This window comes from Alnus glutinosa, chromosome 6 (genome assembly GCF_958979055.1).
Source record: "Alnus glutinosa chromosome 6, dhAlnGlut1.1, whole genome shotgun sequence".
Taxonomy (NCBI): domain Eukaryota; kingdom Viridiplantae; phylum Streptophyta; class Magnoliopsida; order Fagales; family Betulaceae; genus Alnus; species Alnus glutinosa.
Window position 1 is genome coordinate 6,646,571 of NC_084891.1, and position 20,690 is coordinate 6,667,260.

At 36.9% G+C, this 20,690-nt stretch overlaps 1 protein-coding gene across 1 annotated transcript; it reads right to left on the reverse strand.

Moving 5' to 3' along the window:
• Nucleotides 1–19,786: 19,786 nt before the first annotated feature.
• LOC133871452 (F-box/LRR-repeat protein At3g03360-like) lies at nt 19,787–20,635 on the reverse strand. The gene has a single exon (XM_062308902.1). It carries the CDS (start codon nt 20,633–20,635, stop codon nt 19,787–19,789), a length of 849 nt encoding a protein of 282 aa, XP_062164886.1.
• Nucleotides 20,636–20,690: the final 55 nt, after the last annotated feature.

A 20,690-nucleotide genomic window follows, 5' to 3' on the forward strand; every position in this document is an offset into this window, starting at 1 on the left:
GAGAGTTACGATTACGACTTCGCTAATAGCGTAGGCCACCCAAGGTCGGATTCAGTCGCACTGCTAATATATAACAGTATGCATACAATATCTGAGGTACCGGTGTTGTATTATATATCCCTCGAAAGAGTGTTAACCCTAACGTAAACGAATTAATATCATGAGTAGACCATATGGAGTTTAACTATGACATGATTTTCTCATTACAGCATATACTATATCTATATGACATCCATGATCATTTTGTCAAATAAGATACTATAAATTTATATTCATGCATGTGATTTATATCTAAAACATCTGAGTTCACTATATAATAACACGTATATCATACGCATTATATATATATATATATATATATATATATATATATATATATATATATATATATATATATATATAATGGCAAACAAATCCACAAAAGGTTTGAATAAGAACCATCTCTCAAATGAGCCACCTACATGAAGCTTCACAACATGGTTCATAAACCATTTACAATGTATAGTAAAACGTATAGTGAAAAGGAAACTAAGCATTCCTCTACGACTCTACTATAGGATGAGAAAAAGATAATTCCAGAACTTCCAAACCCCACATACCCATCAAACGCAAGTACACAAATGGGTGTCAAATTTAAATGAAATCAACAAAACCAACCACCCCTCAGCCTTTCACACCACCATTTATGTCCTCTCCCTGGCTCTTACCTAACAACTTCATTGCTCCCCCAAGAATGGCTATCAAAAGATCGAAAAAACCACCACCATCATTATTCACTATCATTATAAAATTTTCAATGCAAGTGAGACATGAAAAGTTTATTCGTCATTCTCATATATTTTTTGTTGGAATGAAGTAACATGTATAGCCTCAAACACCCACCAAACCTCAACAGGAAATCAAGAAATTTAACAGAACCACCACCCAAATCCCAACGATTCAACAAAACTCACCCACAAAATGAACAGACAAAGCCGACCCACATCCACAAAACAAACAGGTAAAATGGCCGATTGGATACACAACCTAACTCAAACACAAAAACCAACTAATCCAAGCAAAAACTAGATGAGAGAACCCCAAAAAAGCAAAGCAACAAAAGAGAAACATACATGTGACTTATTTTACTTCGGTGGGAAGAAGCGACCAAACAGGGAGATTGACTAGATGGTGGGTGGTGGCACTGCTTCGTAGTGGTTAGAGGAACTGAACGTTGCTGGGCGGAGCTGTATCTGGTGGTGGGTTGGAGAGGGGGAAGAGAGAAAGAGGGTGAAAATGCTGGATGGTAACTGGCAGAGCTGTTTCGTGGTGGCCGACTGCTCTTAATGGTGGTGGTCAGCGCTAGTTGGTGGTGGGTGGGAGAGGGTGGAGGGAAAAAAATTTGGGGGGGAGAGAGAGAAGAGGGGAAATGAAAATGAAAAATGGTGGATGGCCAGTACACACTTTTGTTTCTTTTCTTTTATCCGTAGCATTACTCGTATAGGGAGATGTGAGTGGAGAGAGGACGGTTTTTTTTTAAAGATTAAATAATGTATTGGGTAGCTACAGTGCTACCCAATACATAGGGAATCACTGTAGCTACCTAAGGCCCTCATGCATATTTAGGGCATCTGCTGTAGGAGCTATTTTGTGGTTTTTTCTGAAATTCTCCCAAACATAGGGAAGGGAACCATTATAGGGTAACTGATACTAGTGCTCTAAGCACATTCGATGGAGCTTTAAACATGCATCCATGGATAATGGTGTTCCTACGAAACCAGATGTTATGTGCCAAGACTGCCAGCAACTCTAGTTCTTCGATAGTGCACCGGTCACTCATTTCTTCAAATAAGGACTAAAAATTGTTTCCCATGACATAAGTTTTTTGGAATCGAATTGGACCACACCCCCATACATCCCGAGCCAAAGGTCAATTCCACAGGATATGGATAATTGATTCATCCTCCCTTAAACATATAAGACATTGTTTATCAGGCATAACCTTTCACTTTAATAGATTATCGTTAATAGGTAGCAGATTATTGATTGCTTTCCATAGGAACATTTTTGTGGCATTTGGAACTTTGAGGTTCCAAATGGTCTTCCAAACAGTTGACCCAACCATTGAGCACGAGTTTTTCCCTTCATAGCGGCGGGCCTCTCTTTTTTCATGTGGTATGCACTCCTAACCGAAGAAACACCATTGTTGGTGCATTTCCAAATTAGTTGGTCCTGTGTTTGGATAGGAGTCAAAGGAATGTTTCCTATGACCCTTGCATCATCTTCATTGAACACCTCCGATATCAGTAGCAAATTCCAGTCGTTTGTATTGGGATCCATCAATTCACATACTCGGGCTTCCTCAGGCAATCATGTAGATTGGATTGCATATATGGAAGGAGTAGGCAACCTTGATCCCCCCAAATTTTGATATTTTTCCCATCCCCCACTCCCCAAACCATCCCAAATTCCACAACATTTATTGTTTTTAACATACTACGCCAAGCAAAAGAAGGGCATCTCCCCAATGGTGCCTCCAAAATTGAAAGATTAGGGAAATATTTGGCTTTATAGATAGTGCCAACCATAGAGTTAGGATTTTGCATCAACCGCCATACTTATTTAGCTAAGAGTGCTTTGTTAAAAACTTTCAGATGTCTGAATCCCAGTCCACCTTTATTTTTGGAAATACCCATCAATTCATTGCTCATCCAATGAATCTCCTTAAAAAGAGTTGTAGGAAGCTTAAATACACTCATACTATAAGTAGGAATTGTTTGAATGACAACTTTGAGCAATATTTATAACACCTCAGATATAATAATAATAATAATAATAATGATAATAATTAAAATGTTATAACTATTTATATATTTTTAGAAGGTGTTATTAAAAGGAGATTAACTTTTTATAAAAAAATAAAAAAATAAATAAAAAATAAAAAAAAATCTGGCTGTTTTAAGGGACGCGTGGCAGGTTGATAACTTCATTTTTTTTTTATGGTTGTGCTTAATCTGCGTAAATCGCACGTAATAAACTTCTTCTTCTCCAAGTAACCTTCCACCGGTCTTTTAACTTAAAAGGCCGTGCTTATTTTTTTTGTTCTTCACGTCTTCCATTAGCTGAACTGAGAAGCTCATAATCAGAAAAATTCATCAGGTATTTCTTTTGAGTTTCTAGTGCAAGTTCCTTTTGTTTTCTAGCTCTTTAATGTTTTTAGCATATGTATATTATTATTTCTTTTATTTTTTTCTGTTTTCTTTCTCTTCTCTCTATACCATGCGTGTCCCAGACATCACACTTAATTTATTTTTCTTCCTTTCTTCTTCTTCTTTTCCTTCCTCTTTTCTTTTTCCTTCTCTGCTTGTTTCTTCTTCATTTCCTCCTTGCACGAACAGAGAGGGAGACGTGAGTGGGTTGAGTGTTGGCCGAGTGAGGGAGGGAAGGAAGAACTAGGGACCCAGCCGGTGGGTTGACCACCGGACTGGGCGGATGACGCCGCCGGACCGGTAGGCCACGGCTTCGCGGCGGCGACGTCCCTGGTGGGCTTTTTCCGGCGATTTTGCCGGTACCCATACCATAGGAAGTCAAATTTCTCTATGGGAAAGTGAAATCCTAGCTCTTTTATCTTTTGGGTAGATTTTCGGAATGATTTTGGGAGTGAATTCTTTGGGTTAAACCGTTTGAGTGGTAGGGAATTTCTAAGTTGTTAAGAGAAAATTTTGGTTTGGTTTGAGCTGGGCTGTGTGACGTGAAGTGGGATATTGATGATTTTGTGGTATTTTTGTTGGTTGGGTTTTGATGAACGGAGGTGTGGACTGGGTGATGTGGTTTGTTATGAGTGGAGTGTGGGTTTTTGTTGATGAAGGGCTGATTGTGAGTGTTTAGGATCCTTTGTTTTGTTTTGGTGGTTTTGGCCGTATGAGTGTATTATTTTGGGAGTGTTTTGTTTGTGTTAGTGCTAGCTAGTCTGTGCATGATGTGATTTTGGGAAGACCCGTGAGTATGGGGTTTGGATTTGTAGAATTTTGAAACTTAAGTTTTATTTGTTTTTCTTTTTATCTCAAGGTTTGGTATTTTCTGGTTTAATTGTCATAAACGATTATCAAAAACTCAGAATTTCCTTTAAAAATTTACCCTTGTGTTTTTATTTAGGAAAAGGCTCAACCCTGACGTTAAGGGCAAATCTAGGTAAGGGGATACAATACTGAAAAACTCCAAACAAGATTTTACTACAAATCTTTTGAGAAAAGTGTAGGGGAATTTTATGAGGCATTTACTCATGTGAATTTAATTATATCAATGTTAAGCTTTATTTACTTATGTGTTATTATTCATGCAATTTTGTGCATAAATTTACAGTTATGATTAAGAGCATTTTAAAAGTCATGGATTATACATACTTACAGCTATGAGAAAGAGCAATTCAAAGATTTGATTATAAAGTATTCTAAAGTTTATGATTTACATAGTTTTGAATGAAAAAGAGGATCTAAAGTTTAAAGTCTGCACATGACTATAGTTATAAAAACGGCTCTTACAGTTTTAAAGTAAAGTATACAGTTATAGCAGAGCCTACAGTATTACAGAAAACGTTCATGTGCAGTAATTTTTTAAATCCTAAGGCACTACTACAGTTAAGATCGGTACCATATAGGGTAGCAAGGCAAGCATACCAAAATACGGTGTGTGCTATCGGCCGGGGTTGGCCTTCACCTAGGGTAGATCTCCAACCCGACGACTCTTCTCTGTGACGACAGGCTGAGTCTATAGGTCCATTGGACAAAGCCAACGTGCCCCGCTCACGGGAACTGGCGGTGTAGAGTTTATAAAGGGTTAAACCACAGCTACAATTTTATCAGAAATTAGATGAAAATAACTTACTTGATTGTTTATAAAATTTCTCATACTATTATTGATGTTTCTTGTTCACTTATTTTTAAGTTCTGTTAATTATACTTATAAAGTCAGTTTTAATTGTTCATTTTGTTATTTTTGTATAAAACATCATTATACATGACTAAAGAGTTTATAGCATGTTTTATTTTCCTAGCGTTGATATTTCCTTACTGAGTTGTCGAACTCACCCATTTTCCTCATAACCTTTTTCAGATGAAAGTTTATATAATCGTCATGAGAGGAGGAGTACCAGTGGGACTCCTGGTTGTTAGTGATCCACAGATCTGGCCCCGTCAGTGGGCAACCTGAACCTACTATTCTGTGGACTAGCTGATGATGTAGATATCTGTAAATAGCAAGAGTTTTAGTACCTGGGGACTCCTTCGTGGACAAGGACTGTAGAGCTAAAAGATTACATTAGTACAGTTTTATTTTGTTATGGAAACTGTACACATTACTGTCCCTTAACTAAAGTGGTTATCTAGCAATGTTGATTGCTAGCTTTTGTATTACCACTTTTCTTTTGAGTTGTAAATAACTTTGAACCCCAGTGTAAATTTTTGATACTGCTATTATAGATAGTATAATTAGAACTATTACTCGTGTCTTGAAACTCTCTGTCTTTTTCATAAACTCACTTAGTTCGCGTTTCCCTTATATTCCAAAACGGGGGCGTGACAATATTTCTTTTCTGGCTTGGAAGAGGAATTTAACTTTCCAGTTGTTGAGACGATTCCACGCTTTATCCTTGATACTTTGGGAAGCTGTAGCTCGTGATCGTCCAATAAGGGTTGGTAGACCAATGTATTTGTCATACAGTTGTGCAAATGTCTACCTAAATAAATAGGTAAATAATTGTACATTTTACTCGCAAGTGCACAAGATCAAAATAATAGTATAGAAGGCAAATACGAGATCATTTCCATGAGGATTGATATAAATTATGCTTAAACAGAATTTCCTAAATAAATATATTGAATGAGATGAGATAAAATATTGAATTGAAATAATAAGAAGAAAAGGTAGGGCTTCGATATCCATTGCTAATCATACTCAATTAAGATTCACAATGCACAATGCTACAATCATAACATGATACTTAATGTTTGCCAACCTAAGAGTATAACATCTACTCCTTAGGCTATTGATCTTCCTAAACAACGAATTAGGCATGTCATCTACTCAAATTATTTTCTTTCTCAAAGGATTAGGCATGTCATATACTCTAATGTCTTTAAGAAAGCATAAAACTATGAAGATCGACAAACACATGAAGTCTAGAGGATGGCATCTACATCCGGTTTTCCATGTTGATTAATCCAAGAACCTGTGATTGGGTTCTTTCTTTATTCTATTATGCCCAGGACTCGGCCATCCAAATTGACATAAATAATAAGTCTATACCACATGCATATGATAGTCAAGCAAAAACATATGAGGAATTGAAGAACACAGGAAATAATCAAGTTAAGCATTAGTATATGAATTGTAGCAAATACGCCAATTGCAACCTTAAAGAGACATGATTAGGGCTTCAATTGAGCTTTAAGTAAAGTATTAGTTTCACATAATTTGGATGAAAATCATCCTCATAAGAAAATAACAAAGACAAAGAACACTACAGAGAACCCCCTTCTTGAAGTAGCATTTGATTCTTCCCAAAGCTTGTGTCATTTTTCAATGTTTAGAGGTCTATTTATAGGGATTAAGAGAATCCTAGAAACCCTAGTAATTTCATAAAATTTGATAGTCAATCTCCTAGTCCAAGTAGAAGACTGAAAATCCAATCCAATAAGGAAAAAAAATTCCAAATTCATCCAGATTTGTGGTCCTTTATTGTGGGGCATTTTTGGCATAGTAAATGTTCAAATTAGGAAAAACCTATTTCATGCATAATTTTTTTCTTTTTGTATTGCCTTCCAACGATGCTAATTTCACTGCAATTCGATACTTGAGCAGAAAGTTATAATTAAAATACAAGACATGCTCATTCTGGATTCTTTCCAAAAATAACAGATTTTGCCGACTTCTCTTCTCAAATACAAAATTGATTTGGAGTTGAATCTTTCCAAAAGTGAATTTTTCGACTTCGTTCTAATCTTGGAATTTGATGGATTTTTTTTCAAAACCTATAAAATACAAAAAAAAACATAAAAACAATATAAATCATCAAATTATTACAAAACTAAGAGATTAACACATGTGAATTAAGGGGTTTGAATATATAACTTTTGGCACTTATCACATACCTATAGGTAGCCCTAAGACCAGAGAGACTAGTAATCTCATGTCGTTTTACCTCACTTGTATTACAACTAAAGAAGATAGAGGTTTTTGCCATGTTAAGTTTTTGGTTGGATGCAGCTTCGTATTTGTCCAAGATATTCAGCAGCCGACGCCATTCAACTGGGTTTGCTTTACGGAATAGTAGGCTATCATCAGCAAAGAAAAGATGACTTATACGTGGACCATGTTTGGATGTGTGGACTCCATTGACACTCACATTAAGCTCAGCTTGTTTTGGTAGAGAGTTGAGCGCCTCAGCACATAAAAGAAATAGGTAAGAGAATAGAGGATCCCCTTGCTGCAAACCTCGTGTTGGCTGGATACCACCCACCTCTTTGCCATTGATTAAGACTGCATATGATATTGATCTGACACATTCCATGATCAATTGAACCCACCGCTCTGCGAACCCCTTTCTTTTCATTACTGCATCCAAGAAACATCACTACACCCTATTGTATGCTTTGCTCATATCAAGTTTGATTCCTATAAAACCTACCTTACTACACATGTTAGCATTGTATACAGAGTCTCATAAGCAGCTACGACATTATTAATGATGAGTCTGCCTGTGATGAATGTACTTTGGTAGGGAGATATGATTTGGGGGAGGAACTTCTTTAGTCTATTGGCCAACACTTTAGAGACTAACTTGTTCAGAACATTGCATAGATTAATGGGGCGATAATCAATGACACATTCGGGGTTGGAGATTTTAGGCACAAGAGCAATATTGGTGGTATTAATAGCAACATCCAATTTGCTCGTATTAAAGAAATGTAGGATAGCCTCACATACCTCAACATGGACTGTCTCCCAATTTTGTTGGAATAAATCTACAGAGAAACCATCTAGAAACCATCTAGACCCGGAGTCTTGGTCGGAGCCATCTGATTGAGAGCAACGCCAATATCCTCCATAGTGAAGGGTGCCAGCAACTGTTGGTTCATCACAGTTGTGACCTTGGGTCTAATAGCTTGAGTGCATGTCTCAATGTGATCATGAATTGGATTAGCAATGAACAACTCCTGGAAGAAAGAGGTGAAGGCTTGTTCTATATTTGTTTGAGAAGAACATAAATTTCCAGCCCTGTCTCTAATCCGAGTTATCAAATTTCTTGCTCTTCGGGTATTAGCACAAGCATGAAAATACCTAGTGTTGTGGTCACCGGGTTTAAGCCAATTCACTTGTGCTCGTTGTTTCCACTTCATTTCTTCTTCTTTTAGTAGCTCATGCAGCTTTCTTTAAGTTTGCCTTCGTCTTCCAAAGATCGACACGAAGGATTTGTCTGCAAAGATTCCAATTCCCTGGTTTTCTTCCTTATCTACAACTCTGTGTTATGATCGGCTACGCGCATCCATTTCTGTAATAAGGATTGCTAGCTTTGGAGTTTACCTCGAATTGTTTTCCACTTGTCCATGGGCCCTGTTTTAGCCTTCTAGATACGATGTATTGTAGGTTTGTAATCCTTGAGCATATTCCATCTATTTTCAGCACGAAACTTTCTACAAGTGTGCCATTGAATCTCATTTGGTGAAAGGTAGGTGATTAGGATTGGGTGATGATCAGAACTCGTAGAGGCTAACACTGAAACTACCACGAACCCATGTATATCGCACCACTCCAAGTTTATGACCCCTCTGTCGAGCCTCTCCATGGTGAAATCCCGTCCAGAGCGACCATTATTCCATGTGAATTGGGGACCTTTGGAGCCCAAATCACTCAACTGGTAGTCTTCAAGTTTTCTTTTGAATGCTTCCATTTGACTATGTGGTCGCCTTGCGGAACCCTTTTCCTTATAAATTGTTAGGATTTCGTTGAAATCACCCACACAAAAGCCACGGTTTGGGTTGGGTTTGGGAGAGATGCCTCAGTAGTGCCAATGTCTCATTTTGCTTTGTAATCTCCGGGTTGTCATAAATACTTGTAAACTTCCCATTCCATATAATTTCCATGTTTTTTAATGAAGGCATTAATATGTCGGGCACTATAGTTTTGAATCTCCAATTGAATAGAAAATTGTCATAATAGAATGAGCCCACCACTTCGACCTTTACAATCAACTACAAACATATGCTCAAAACCGAGCTTATTCCTTAGAAAAGTTACCGTATTATGCAGCACTTTGGTTTCTGTAAGAAAAACCATAGTTGGTCGCCTTACCTTCACCATTTGATGAAGATTACGAATTGTGTGGGGGTTACCAAGCCCCCGACAGTTCTAGCTCAAAACATTCATGGTGAACAGCGGGGCTGAGCTTTAGCCTCCTCCTTATCAGTTGCCCGGGTATCCTTCTCTGGTACTGATTTTTTCCCTCGCTTTCCTTGCATGCCAAAATTTCCATGGTGTTCGGTTTCATTCTTCCATTTTCCTGTGATGCTGCCTCCTAGAGTCACTTGAGGATTTGGCGTTGGTCCTGCTTGAGCTCACCTTTTCCACCGAGAGAGGACAAGCCCGTCGTTCTGCTTCACTTCAACCCTTGATAGACCAGAGTGTTTACCGACAAGATGGTCCACATGATTGCTCTCGTCCACAGGCAATACACGTGGCTTGACTTTTCTATCTGAGTTGAAAGGTTCCAGTTGGGCCATAATTAATTGACGGTCTTGTAGGGTCCAATTCATCTTCCCCATCCTCAAGTCCCAATGGCCCACATCTTCAGTATCAACCCCTGGCATTACTTCAGAATTATCTGGCTTGGATCTTCTTGCCCTTAGCTGCATTTCCAGATCATTATTTCCATCATTGGTTCTATCGTTATTTCCATGATCAGGAGTAGCCTCATCAACGCTCATAGCCACAATCATATGCCTTGAATCGTGGTCATAATGACTTCCCTTATGAGGATTTGGGGTTTCAGATTCAACTGTAGCAGGTGAGGAAGTCCTGGGAATTATGCCTTCCATTACGCCATCATTTACCCCTCTCTCGCCTGAATTGTCAGTTTCCTTTATTGGGATTTGATTTGCCGGTGGTTGCCTAGATTCTCCCCCATTTGATCTGCTGCTCTTCGCGTAAAGGTTGTGTATCCCCTTCTAAGATTTGGGTCCATTTGTTCTACTCGGTGGAGCATCACTGTTGGTCCGACCGCTAGAACCCACTCGACGATTAGGTGAGTTTGCGCGTAGCCAGGGACCAAACTGAGGATCACCCTCTTCCCCATGAAGTCGTCTTCCCCCAAGCTTTTCGTAGCCCCATTTGTCATGTCTAATCACTCCACACTTGTAGGGATGCTTTCTGTTGGTTTTTTTTTTTTTGGCTACATTCTGTTTGAGAAAAACGCTTCCATATCAATGACTTCCATTTCAGGGACTGCTATAACAGGAACATCGTAATTCAGAGTCTTCCAGAAGAATATTGAAGAGTATTAATTCCAAATATGGAATGGACTGATCAAGACATGATATCTGCACAGAATATCCCTAAGAAGGCAATTTCCTGTTGAAGGAAATATTCTGGAGACTTTATAGCTTAGGAAGTCGGTTTTCCCTACAGCCTGTCCGGACACCCAGATGCCAAAGTCCAGACGCTCAACACCGAGAGCAAAATTCCTATGAAGGTCCGAACGGTCCAACAGACGTTGAAGTCGGAGAACAAAAGTCTGGAAGGAGTTCGGACGGACCAGTAGATGCGAGCCACAAAGAGCAAAAGTCTGGATGAAGGTCTGGACGCAAATGCGTTGACTGCGGACGTTGGAAGTACTTTATGCAACTGCTCGGACGCCAGGGTTGCAAGTCTGGATGCGCTTTAGTGATTACTCGAAGTTTTAGTTGTAGGTTCGAATGCCGCCTATGGAATCCGAGTTTGGGTAGAACTAGGTTTTCTAAAGCCTATTTAAAGGGGTTTCTAGGCTGCTTATTAGTAAGGAATCTATATAGAATTCCAATGTGCTAAGGGAGAGTGTTTAGGCAGAGATCGTTGTATCTGCTAGCTCTCTTAGAGTTTGTGTGTGTGATTTGATGAACTTGAAGTCTAACTTAGGGAGGAGCTCTAAGTTAAAGGAGTCTATTAAAGACCCCTTCAGACACGAGGTATGGTTGGGAAGTGTTCACGTATATGTACATGTTAGAGTTAGAGGTACGACTACTCCATCGGGTTATGTAAGTATTATTGTCTTGAAACTAGCTTTATCTTTTGAATAGTGGATTTTCTGGATTTGGTTGCCCCGGAGTGGTTTTTCTCTTGATACGAGTTTCCACTTCGTCAACAAAATATCTCTTTTAAATTCTGCATTTTATATTTTGTTGCACAATTGATCACACACATGTTAATTATGAGTATTTATTTTTCACTTTCCCTTTTAGTATTTCAATTATTTCTTTTTTGAAAAGAGGGATACTTCCCATGTAAGCGTTGACCATCTTGTAAGGGTTTTGCTATAATACCCTAGGTTTCTTGAATAATATCTTCATAAAATATTTCACTCGGAAAAATTTTTTTTTCATCTTGTATGAAAATTAGGAGGTCACCTCGATCTCCTTCAAAATATCCACCATTTTCAACATTGCTTGAACTAACCTACCCCAAAATAGGTCCTAAATCCTCTAATACCATCGGTCCATACCAAAGTGGTATTAGAGCTTAGGCATAAAGGATAGGGGGAATCATCCTAGGATATGCAAGGCATGCACCTGGGAAGAAAACTCCAATCGAGGATCAATTACACACAGTCATATCTTGATTTTCCTCGCTACAACGGTGAGGAAGAGGCGTAACCATTTGTGTGCTATCGCGGAACACCACAAGAAGATCGTGTTGTGGAAGATGACGCTCAACTTTGGAACCAATTACTTAATTTGTCAAGAGGGCTGGGTGGTCTCGTAGGTGAAGCTATGCGCAATATGCATGGTGAATTGATTAAACTTTAGCAAGAAGGATCAATACGAGATTACCAAACCAAATTCAAGACATTACTCGCTAAGGTGGGATATTTGCCATAGGGGAGCTATTTTGTTAATGGCCTACAGGAATCGATCAAGGCAGTCATGTACTTGTTGCTTGACTCAAAGATGCAAATCTACGCAGTAGAGATAGAAAAATAACATAAAATAAATATAAATCTTACGTAAATTTAAAGTCTCATCAAAATAACGAAGATGATAGATTGAACTAGATGGTTTTGGCAGAATCTCATCACCAAAAGAACAGAGGAATCACACCTCAAAGAAACATATGTCTTTTCTATAAATCATCATCTCCCTATTATAATAGATCATTATGCTTAAATAGCCTCATAGACTAACTCTACTATAATCCTAATATGAGTGACTTTGGGCTAAGCCCATTATTGAGTTATAAATAACTTAAAACTTTAGATTAAGCCCATCATTGAATTTCAAATAAAATCAATACTCTAAATAAACTAAATGACCAATTTATTTTTGTCTCATCCTGCATCACCTAATTATCTCTTTTGCAATCGAAGTGGCTTCGGGCTCCGACTCGAGCTTGTGTGTACTAAGCTATAAATGTTGCCTTGCGTAAATCCACTTAAACCGACGTATGGCAATCATAAGATTTCAGCTAAAATCAAAACTTCCCCAACACCCACCAGGTTGGTAATTCGTAATTCATCAAATAGTTTTCCAATCAACATAGGTGCTGATTAAGAAGTATGGCGCTAGCCATAGGTGTGAGCATATGTTTATAATTAAGGCTCATGACCCATGAGAGCGAATATGGAAAAACAATATCCAACTATGACTCTTGAGGACAACAGTCATTCATAAGGGGTTAGATTGTTATCAGCCTTTATTAAATACAAATAATCTTAAGAATATTTAGGGTATCAACATATATTATAGTATTTCAATTATTTCTTATTTCTTTTCTTTTTCTTTATTTTTCTTTATTATTTTTTAATAATAACTTCAGTATGGTTCCATGCTAGTGAATGCATGATAAATCTTATAAATCTTACAAACCCTTCCCTTACGTCTTCTACAATACATTGAAAAAGTAAAAAATAAATACCAGAAAATCAATTTAAAAGATTCTACAAGTCGATTCAAAAGTTACAATCTATGAGACAACTTCAAAGAATTATGCACATCTCTAGAAGACACTTTTTTAGAATACTTTCATTTACAAATCCTCTTAATTGAGCTCCTTAAACATATTGGAAGTCCTCTAATATTTCTGCATTCTCAACAAAATATTTTTTTAGAGCTTTCTTATCTCCAGATCCTCCAAAGTCTTCAATCTGGATAGTCTTTAAGCAATGCCACCAACATGGATTTGGAAGCAGTTTGCAACAATTTGAACTTCTCCCCTCTATAAACTGGGTTTTCATATGAGAACTGAAATACGAGCATGAATTTAGTAACATTATTAAAAATGCCAAAACAAACATCATCTTAATTTCTGTTTCTAGAGAAAAAAAGCAAAAAAAAAAAAAAAAAATCTCTCAAAAGTTAAAAGGTTCTTAATGGTGTCAAATAAGTCTACTTTAGGCTAAAAGAAAAAGGGTATTGAAATATAATTCAGAAATATGAACATTGGATAGCAATAACAATCATTTTTCCATCAGGAAAATTTTCATTAATATATAAACTAGTATTGTAGTAGCACCATCCTAACTTTTAGGCTTTAATGGAAGTGCTGCACATGGGCACAAAAAGATCAAATTAGACATTATAATTATTTCAAGAATGAATTATAACAAAATAGGAGAAATATTACGAGAAAGTGAAAAAAAATAATATTAAAAGTTTCATTATAAAATGATTGCTTCTTAAGTTGACCCTTAAAATGATATAGGACTCAATTAGTAAGCCCATCCTCTCTTCACCAATGGAGACGTAGATGGATGAATTTTGCTCATAGTAGTGATTGTTTTGTCTTTGTTTTTTAAAGGAACTCTTCATTTCCCCACCGTGTAAGAACCTATAACAGAAGAAAACCCAATTAGAAATCTAAATCAACTACATATCACTCCTACCTACATAGAAAGAAGAAGGTTTGGACTTAGAAGGACTCAACCGGTTAGTTCTCTTCCTTCTTTTACAATAAAGGTGGAGATCGAGGAACACAGCCATGGCACACATTGTTAATATGGGAAGAACGTCATACATCCTGAATTCGAAAGTAATTAAAAGGACCTTGTAATGAACTTCAGAAGCACACGATATCATCTTCTAATCCAATATATAGGCCTAGACAGTAGACTGTAGTTGGACTTTCTTGGACAGATGCCTTTCACGACAAGACATTGATCATTTGCCTAAATACTCGGTTTTGAATCAAGTAAAACTGTGCCTCCTATTCTTTTCAAGCAAATTTTACTTCTGATATGAATTGCAACCAAAAGTGTGAAGGAACCTCATTTAGCATGAGAAGGAGAATGACTTTTTAGTTCGGTAATTTAGTTTGAAGCATTAAATAATTAGAGCATCATGAGATATTAAAAGTACAAAGGAGCAAGTTTTTATATTCGAAGAAATGAATCTATGTAATACCTTGAAAAATATAGACATCGTCCCATTCTATAAATAGAATCGCTAGACGAGGAGAAATCCACAACAAGGCATCCACAAGTTCGCTGATTTCGTTTCTCTTACGCGAACAAAGTGCTTTTAGGTTCAACATCTTGACATTATATAATGGGGATGGTTGGATTTCTCTCAACTCTTTTAGAAAACTGACACTCTTCATAAAGTAACAAAAACACTTGTATTGTTAATAAAAGAAAGAAGCCAATGAGGAAAAGAATCAAATAAAAGAAACAAGCATACCTCGACAGTGTAGTTAAATATGTTGGGATTGTTGGAAATTGGAAACCACACACACTAAGAGAGAGAATGAAAAGGAAGAGAGACAATAAATTGATAGAGGACTTTGTATACTTTTATTCAACTTGATTAAAAATAACTTGCTTACATGGATATTTATAGGATACAAATGACTCTTCTAACTTCTTCACATTAACTCCATTCATTTATATCTCAAATAACTCCGATGTAAATCCTATGTAAAATAACTATTGAAAACTCAAAAGATACAACCTCTTCAAGTCACTTAATTAGTAACTTTCAAGAATAAGAAAAGACTCAAATAAATGTTATTAAAAATTAAGTTTATTATTCAACATCCCCTTTTAAACTTAATTTCCAGTGACTCCAAGTAATGCTCGTAGCTTGCTAAAAATTTCATTCTTTAGGGGCTTTGTAAAAATATCTGCAACTTGATCATGAGTCTTCATAAACTTGAGTTGTACCTCTTTCTTGACAATGCACTCTTTAATAAAATGATACATCTTGTCGATGTGTTTGCTCCGATCATGGAATACCGGATTTTTCGCCAATGCAATTGCCGACTTGTTGTCAACAAAAATTTCCGTAGCATCCTCTTGTGGCATGTGTAGCTCTTTCAACAATTTCCTCCACCAAATTGTATGACAAACACTTGATGTAGTGGCAACATATTCAGCTTCACATGTTGAAAGTGTCACAATTGATTGCTTTTTAGAACTCCAAGTAAATGCCGAACTCCCCAAATAAAAAACAAATCCAGTTGTGCTCTTTCTATCATCTACATCTACATCTCCACCCCAATCACTATCACTATAACCCACAAGTTTGAATTCATTAGAGGATGGATAAAGTAGACCAAAATCAATTGTACCTTTGACATAACGAAGAATTCTTTTAGCCGCCTTGAAATGAGTTGTGGTAGGTGATTCCATATAACGACTAACAAGCCCAACTCCATAGAGAATATCCGGCCTTGTGCATGTCAATATCTCAAACTTCCAACTAAACTCTTGAAGATTGTTGGATCCACCCTTCATCCTTCTTCATGCTTTGACAATTTAATCCCACATTCTATCGGAGTGCTAACATTTTTGTAATTGTTCATCTTGAACTTTTTGAGCATTTCCCTTGCGAAACTTCCTTGAGAAATAAAAATTCATTTCTCCATTTGCTTTACTTCAATTCCAAGATAATAAGACATGAGGCCAATATCTGTCATTTCGAATTCTTGAGTCATTGCTTTCTTGAAATCCTCGAACATACTTGGATTGTTGCCTGTAAAAATTAAATCATCCACATACAAACAAACAAGCAAAATATTTCCATTTTCACACACCTTAGCATAAAGAGCATATTTATGAGGACATTTGGTGAAGCCATTCTTTTGAAAGTAGTTATCAATTTTACTATTTCATGCCCTTGGTGCTTGCTTTAAGCCATCCTTATGGTTTCCAACCGTACAACAGGAGCAAAAACTTCACCATAATCAATGTTGGGTCGTTGGCTATATCCCTTGGCAACCAACCTTGCTTTGTATCTCTCGATTTCTCCTTTAACATTCTTCTTTGCCTTGAACACCCACTTCACTCCAATGGGTTTTTGTTCTTTTGGAATAGTCGTCAACTCCCACGTGTTGTTCTTTTCAATTGCTTTGATTTTCTCATCCATGGCATTTCTCCATTTTTCATCTTTCACCGCTTCTTCAAAACCTATTGGTTCACAATCCGCAAAATAACAATAAAGAGTTAGATCATCGTTTAAATTCTCTGTTACCTCATAGAGTTCTTGGAGACTTCTCATGTGTGGTGGCCTTTCATGAGAACTTCCTCTCGAAGGTGATGACGAAGGTGTACTAGAATTTGTTGGTGATGGCGAAGGTGTAGTGAACTCTTCGTTTCTTGACTTTTCTTCTTCTTCATGAAAAGGAAATAAATCATATTTTTCTTCCTCTTGAGTGCTCCAATCCCAAAAATCTTATTCATCAAACTCCACATCTCTACTAATTACAATTTTGCTGGAATTTGGATTGTAAAGCTTGTAGCATTTAGTACTTGAGTCATAACCAACGAAAGTGAACCTTTTGCTTTTACCAATGAAAGTGTACCTTTTGCTTTTATACGTGTGTATAGCCAATGCTTCTAAAAACTCGCAAATGAGAGACACTTGGCTTTCTTTCGCTCCATGCTTCTTGTGGTGTTTTGTTCCATAGGCTTTTTGTAGGACAACGGTTTGATAAATATACAGCACAATCAACAGCTTCTGCCCAAAATTCTTTAGGCATTCTCTTTGTCTTTAACATGCTTCGAGCCATATTAAGAATTGTCCTATTCTTTCTTTCAACAACACCATTTTGTTGTGGTGATCTTGGAACCGTTAAAGGACGACGAATTCCATTTACTTCACAAAAATTCTTTAAATTTATTAGATGTGAATTCACCTCCTCTATCGGATCTCAATAATTTAATACAATAACCACTTTGTTTTTCTACAAAGACTTTGAATTTTTTGAAAACTTCAAAGACTTGAGATTTTTCCTTCAAAAAATAGACTCAAATTTTTCTACTAAAGTCATCAATGAAAAGGAGGAAGTAACGGTTTTTACCGAATGAAGATGGCTTAATTGGTCCACAAACATCCGCATGAACAAGTTGAAGTGGCTCATTTGCTCTTGTAGTAGATTCTTTTGGAAAGCTTTTCCGGAATTGTTTGCCAACAAGACATCCTTCGCAAAGTTGATTCGGTTGATTAATGGAAGGCAAGCCATTCACCATCTTCTTTTGTGCCAACAATTTTAATCCGCCAAAATTTTCATGTCAAAACCTCAAATGCCAAAGCCAAGATGAATCTTTCAAACAAGTCTTGAGACATTTAGCCACATCCGTTTGAATATTTAATAAAAACATTCTATTGCTTGTCATGGGACTTTGGCTATCAAATTCTTCTTGTCATCTCTTAGTAAAAGACTACAATTTTTCATATGAATTTCATAGTTTTTTTCCAAGAGTTGTCCCAAGCTCAAAATATTATTTTTCATACTTGGAACAAAATAAACATTTGTAATAAATTGATGTTCTCCATTTTTCAAGCGAATTAAGATTGTACCTTTCCCTTTTATTGGAACTTTAGATAAGTCTCCAAAAGTAACATTCCCGCTCACCGATTCATCAAGCTCCACAAACTTGTTTTTGTCTCCACACATATGGTTACTTGCCGCGTTATCAAGATACCACGAGTTCTTCTCTCCTATTTCTTCTCCTTTATAAGCTAGCAACAAAATGGTCTCCGCTTCCTCATTTTCACAATAATTAACTTTCTCTTCAACATTGTTAGTATGGCTTCTACACTCCCAATCATAATGACCATATTTTTGGCAATTATAACATTTAACTTGAGATTTATCATACCTTCTTCCATATTGCTTCAAATTATTTCCTCTTCCTCGTCCTCTTGATGCTTGACCTCTTTCTTCGTAATTGAAACTATTACGTCTGCCTCTTCCTCTTCCTCTACCACGGCCACGGCCACAGCCACAACCTCGTCCATGTCCACATCCTTGTCCTTGTCCTCTTTGACTCATTTCTTGTTCTTCTTCCTTATCTTTGAAACAAATCTTTGTAGCAAGAACTTGTTCCAATGGCTCTTCTTTCTTCTTGTTGAGCCTTACTTCATGGGCTTGAAAAGATTCCATGAGTTGATCAACACTCATGGTTTCTAAATCTTTTGACTCTTCAATAACGACAACGATATAGTCAAATCTTTGTTGCAAAAAATGAAGGATCTTTTCAATGATACGAACATCCTCCAATCTTTCTCCATATCTCTTCATTTGATTTACTATGACCAACACCCTTGAAAAATAATCCGCAATCGACTTGGATTATTTCATTCGCAAAACTTCAAATTCGCCTCTTAATGTTTGAAGTCGAACTTTCTTCACTTTATCAGCTCCTTAGTAAGAGTTTTGGAGAATCTTCCATGCTTGCTTGGAGGTGGTTGCATTTGCCACCTTCTCGAACATAGCCTCATCTAAACATTGATAAATAAGGGTGAGAGCTTGTTGATCCTTCTTTCGAAGTTTATGCCAAGCCTCTCTTTGAGCTTCGTCACTAAGCTCACTGTAACCTTTTTCTACAATCTCCCAAGTATCTTGCGATCCAAGCAATGCCTTCATACGAATGCACTAATTATCAAAATTGTCTTTGGAAAGGTTAGGGAATTGAAATGGAAAGGTTGAATTGGCCATTTCTCTAAGATCAATAAGTTGAGCTCTGATACCAGTTTGTTGGAAATTGAAAACCACACACACACTAAGAGAGAAAATGAGAAGGAAGAGAGACAATAAATTAATAGATGACTTTGTATACTTTTATTCAACTTGATTAAAAATAACTTGCTTACATGGATATTTATAGGATACAAATGACCCTTTTAACTTATTCACATTAACTACATTCATTCACATCTCAAATAACTCCCATGTAACTCCTATGTAAAATAACTATTGAAAACTCAAAAGATACAACCTCTTCAAGTCACTTAATTAGTAACTTTCAAGAATAAGAAAAGACTCAAATAAATGTTATTAACAATTAGTTTATTATTCAACAGGGATGACTTAACTTTGCAAGGAATGCCGCAATCTCTTCAATATGCTAAAGAGTTCCGCCTTTTAAAAAGAGATTAGTCTCTGATAGAGTCATAGCATTTGAAGAAAAGGAAAAAACACCACCATAATACACGAGTCCATGTAAGTTTGGAGTATCAATTTTTACTTCAACCAGCTTTTCGTACCATAAAAACTTCAACATCTTCATGCGGTTACTTGAAATACAAACCCTTTCCAACATATTGCAGTTTGTCAGATCCAAGAACTACTCTATGAGTGGATGTTTAAGAAGAACCTCATGCAACCATTTGTCTGTTGTGGTGGGTGCACATAACACTAACTTCTTTAGGTTTTCACACGGGGCTAGGTTCATCTGCATGCATGGTTTATGGTTATGGATGTGTAAAGATTGAAGGGTTGTTGATGCTTGCACCTCAACCCTCTCAAGATCATGTTTATCTGTCAGCTTAAGGGCCATAAGTTTAGGAAGACCTGATACACGTATACTCTTCAACCCAAGACAAACCTCGAGTGATATTTCTTCCACCACAGGACAACCAGTAAGTAGAGTTTGGATAAACTGGTGATCCTCCACACGAACTGCATACAACGATAACTTTCTCAAAGATGATAAGTTAACTTCACTATAAAATGAGTCCAACTTAATCGCAACCAAATTCAACTCAGTTATTGATTTTGCTGTTAGAACACTCTCAAACAGAGATACAATTTCGAGATAAATCTCTTTGACATTTCTTTCAATTGCGTAGCCAATCCAACTGTCCACAAGAGCACAATCCGATTCATGATCCAAGATCATCATGAGCTTGAACTTGTTTATACTTAGCCTTCGCCTATAACGGCTTTGTAAAACTCTCTCCACAAAATATCTGAAGTCGTCTTTCTTTCTCCGGATTGTTTGCTTTTTCTCATTGTTTGAAATATTGCCCAGTTTTTCAACACGAAATGGATTAAATTCCGAAAAAATATGATCAAATTCTGGAATGGGGAATGTACTAAGCTGGAGATTTTTTTTCTTCAAGGGGATGAATGAGAGAATGTGCTCTAGAACAGGTTCTGGCAATTCGGATATTCGGTCAATTTTGTGCTCCATAAATTTGGTTGAAAGATTCGTCCAAACCACCGAAAGGAAGGTGAGGGAGGAAGAG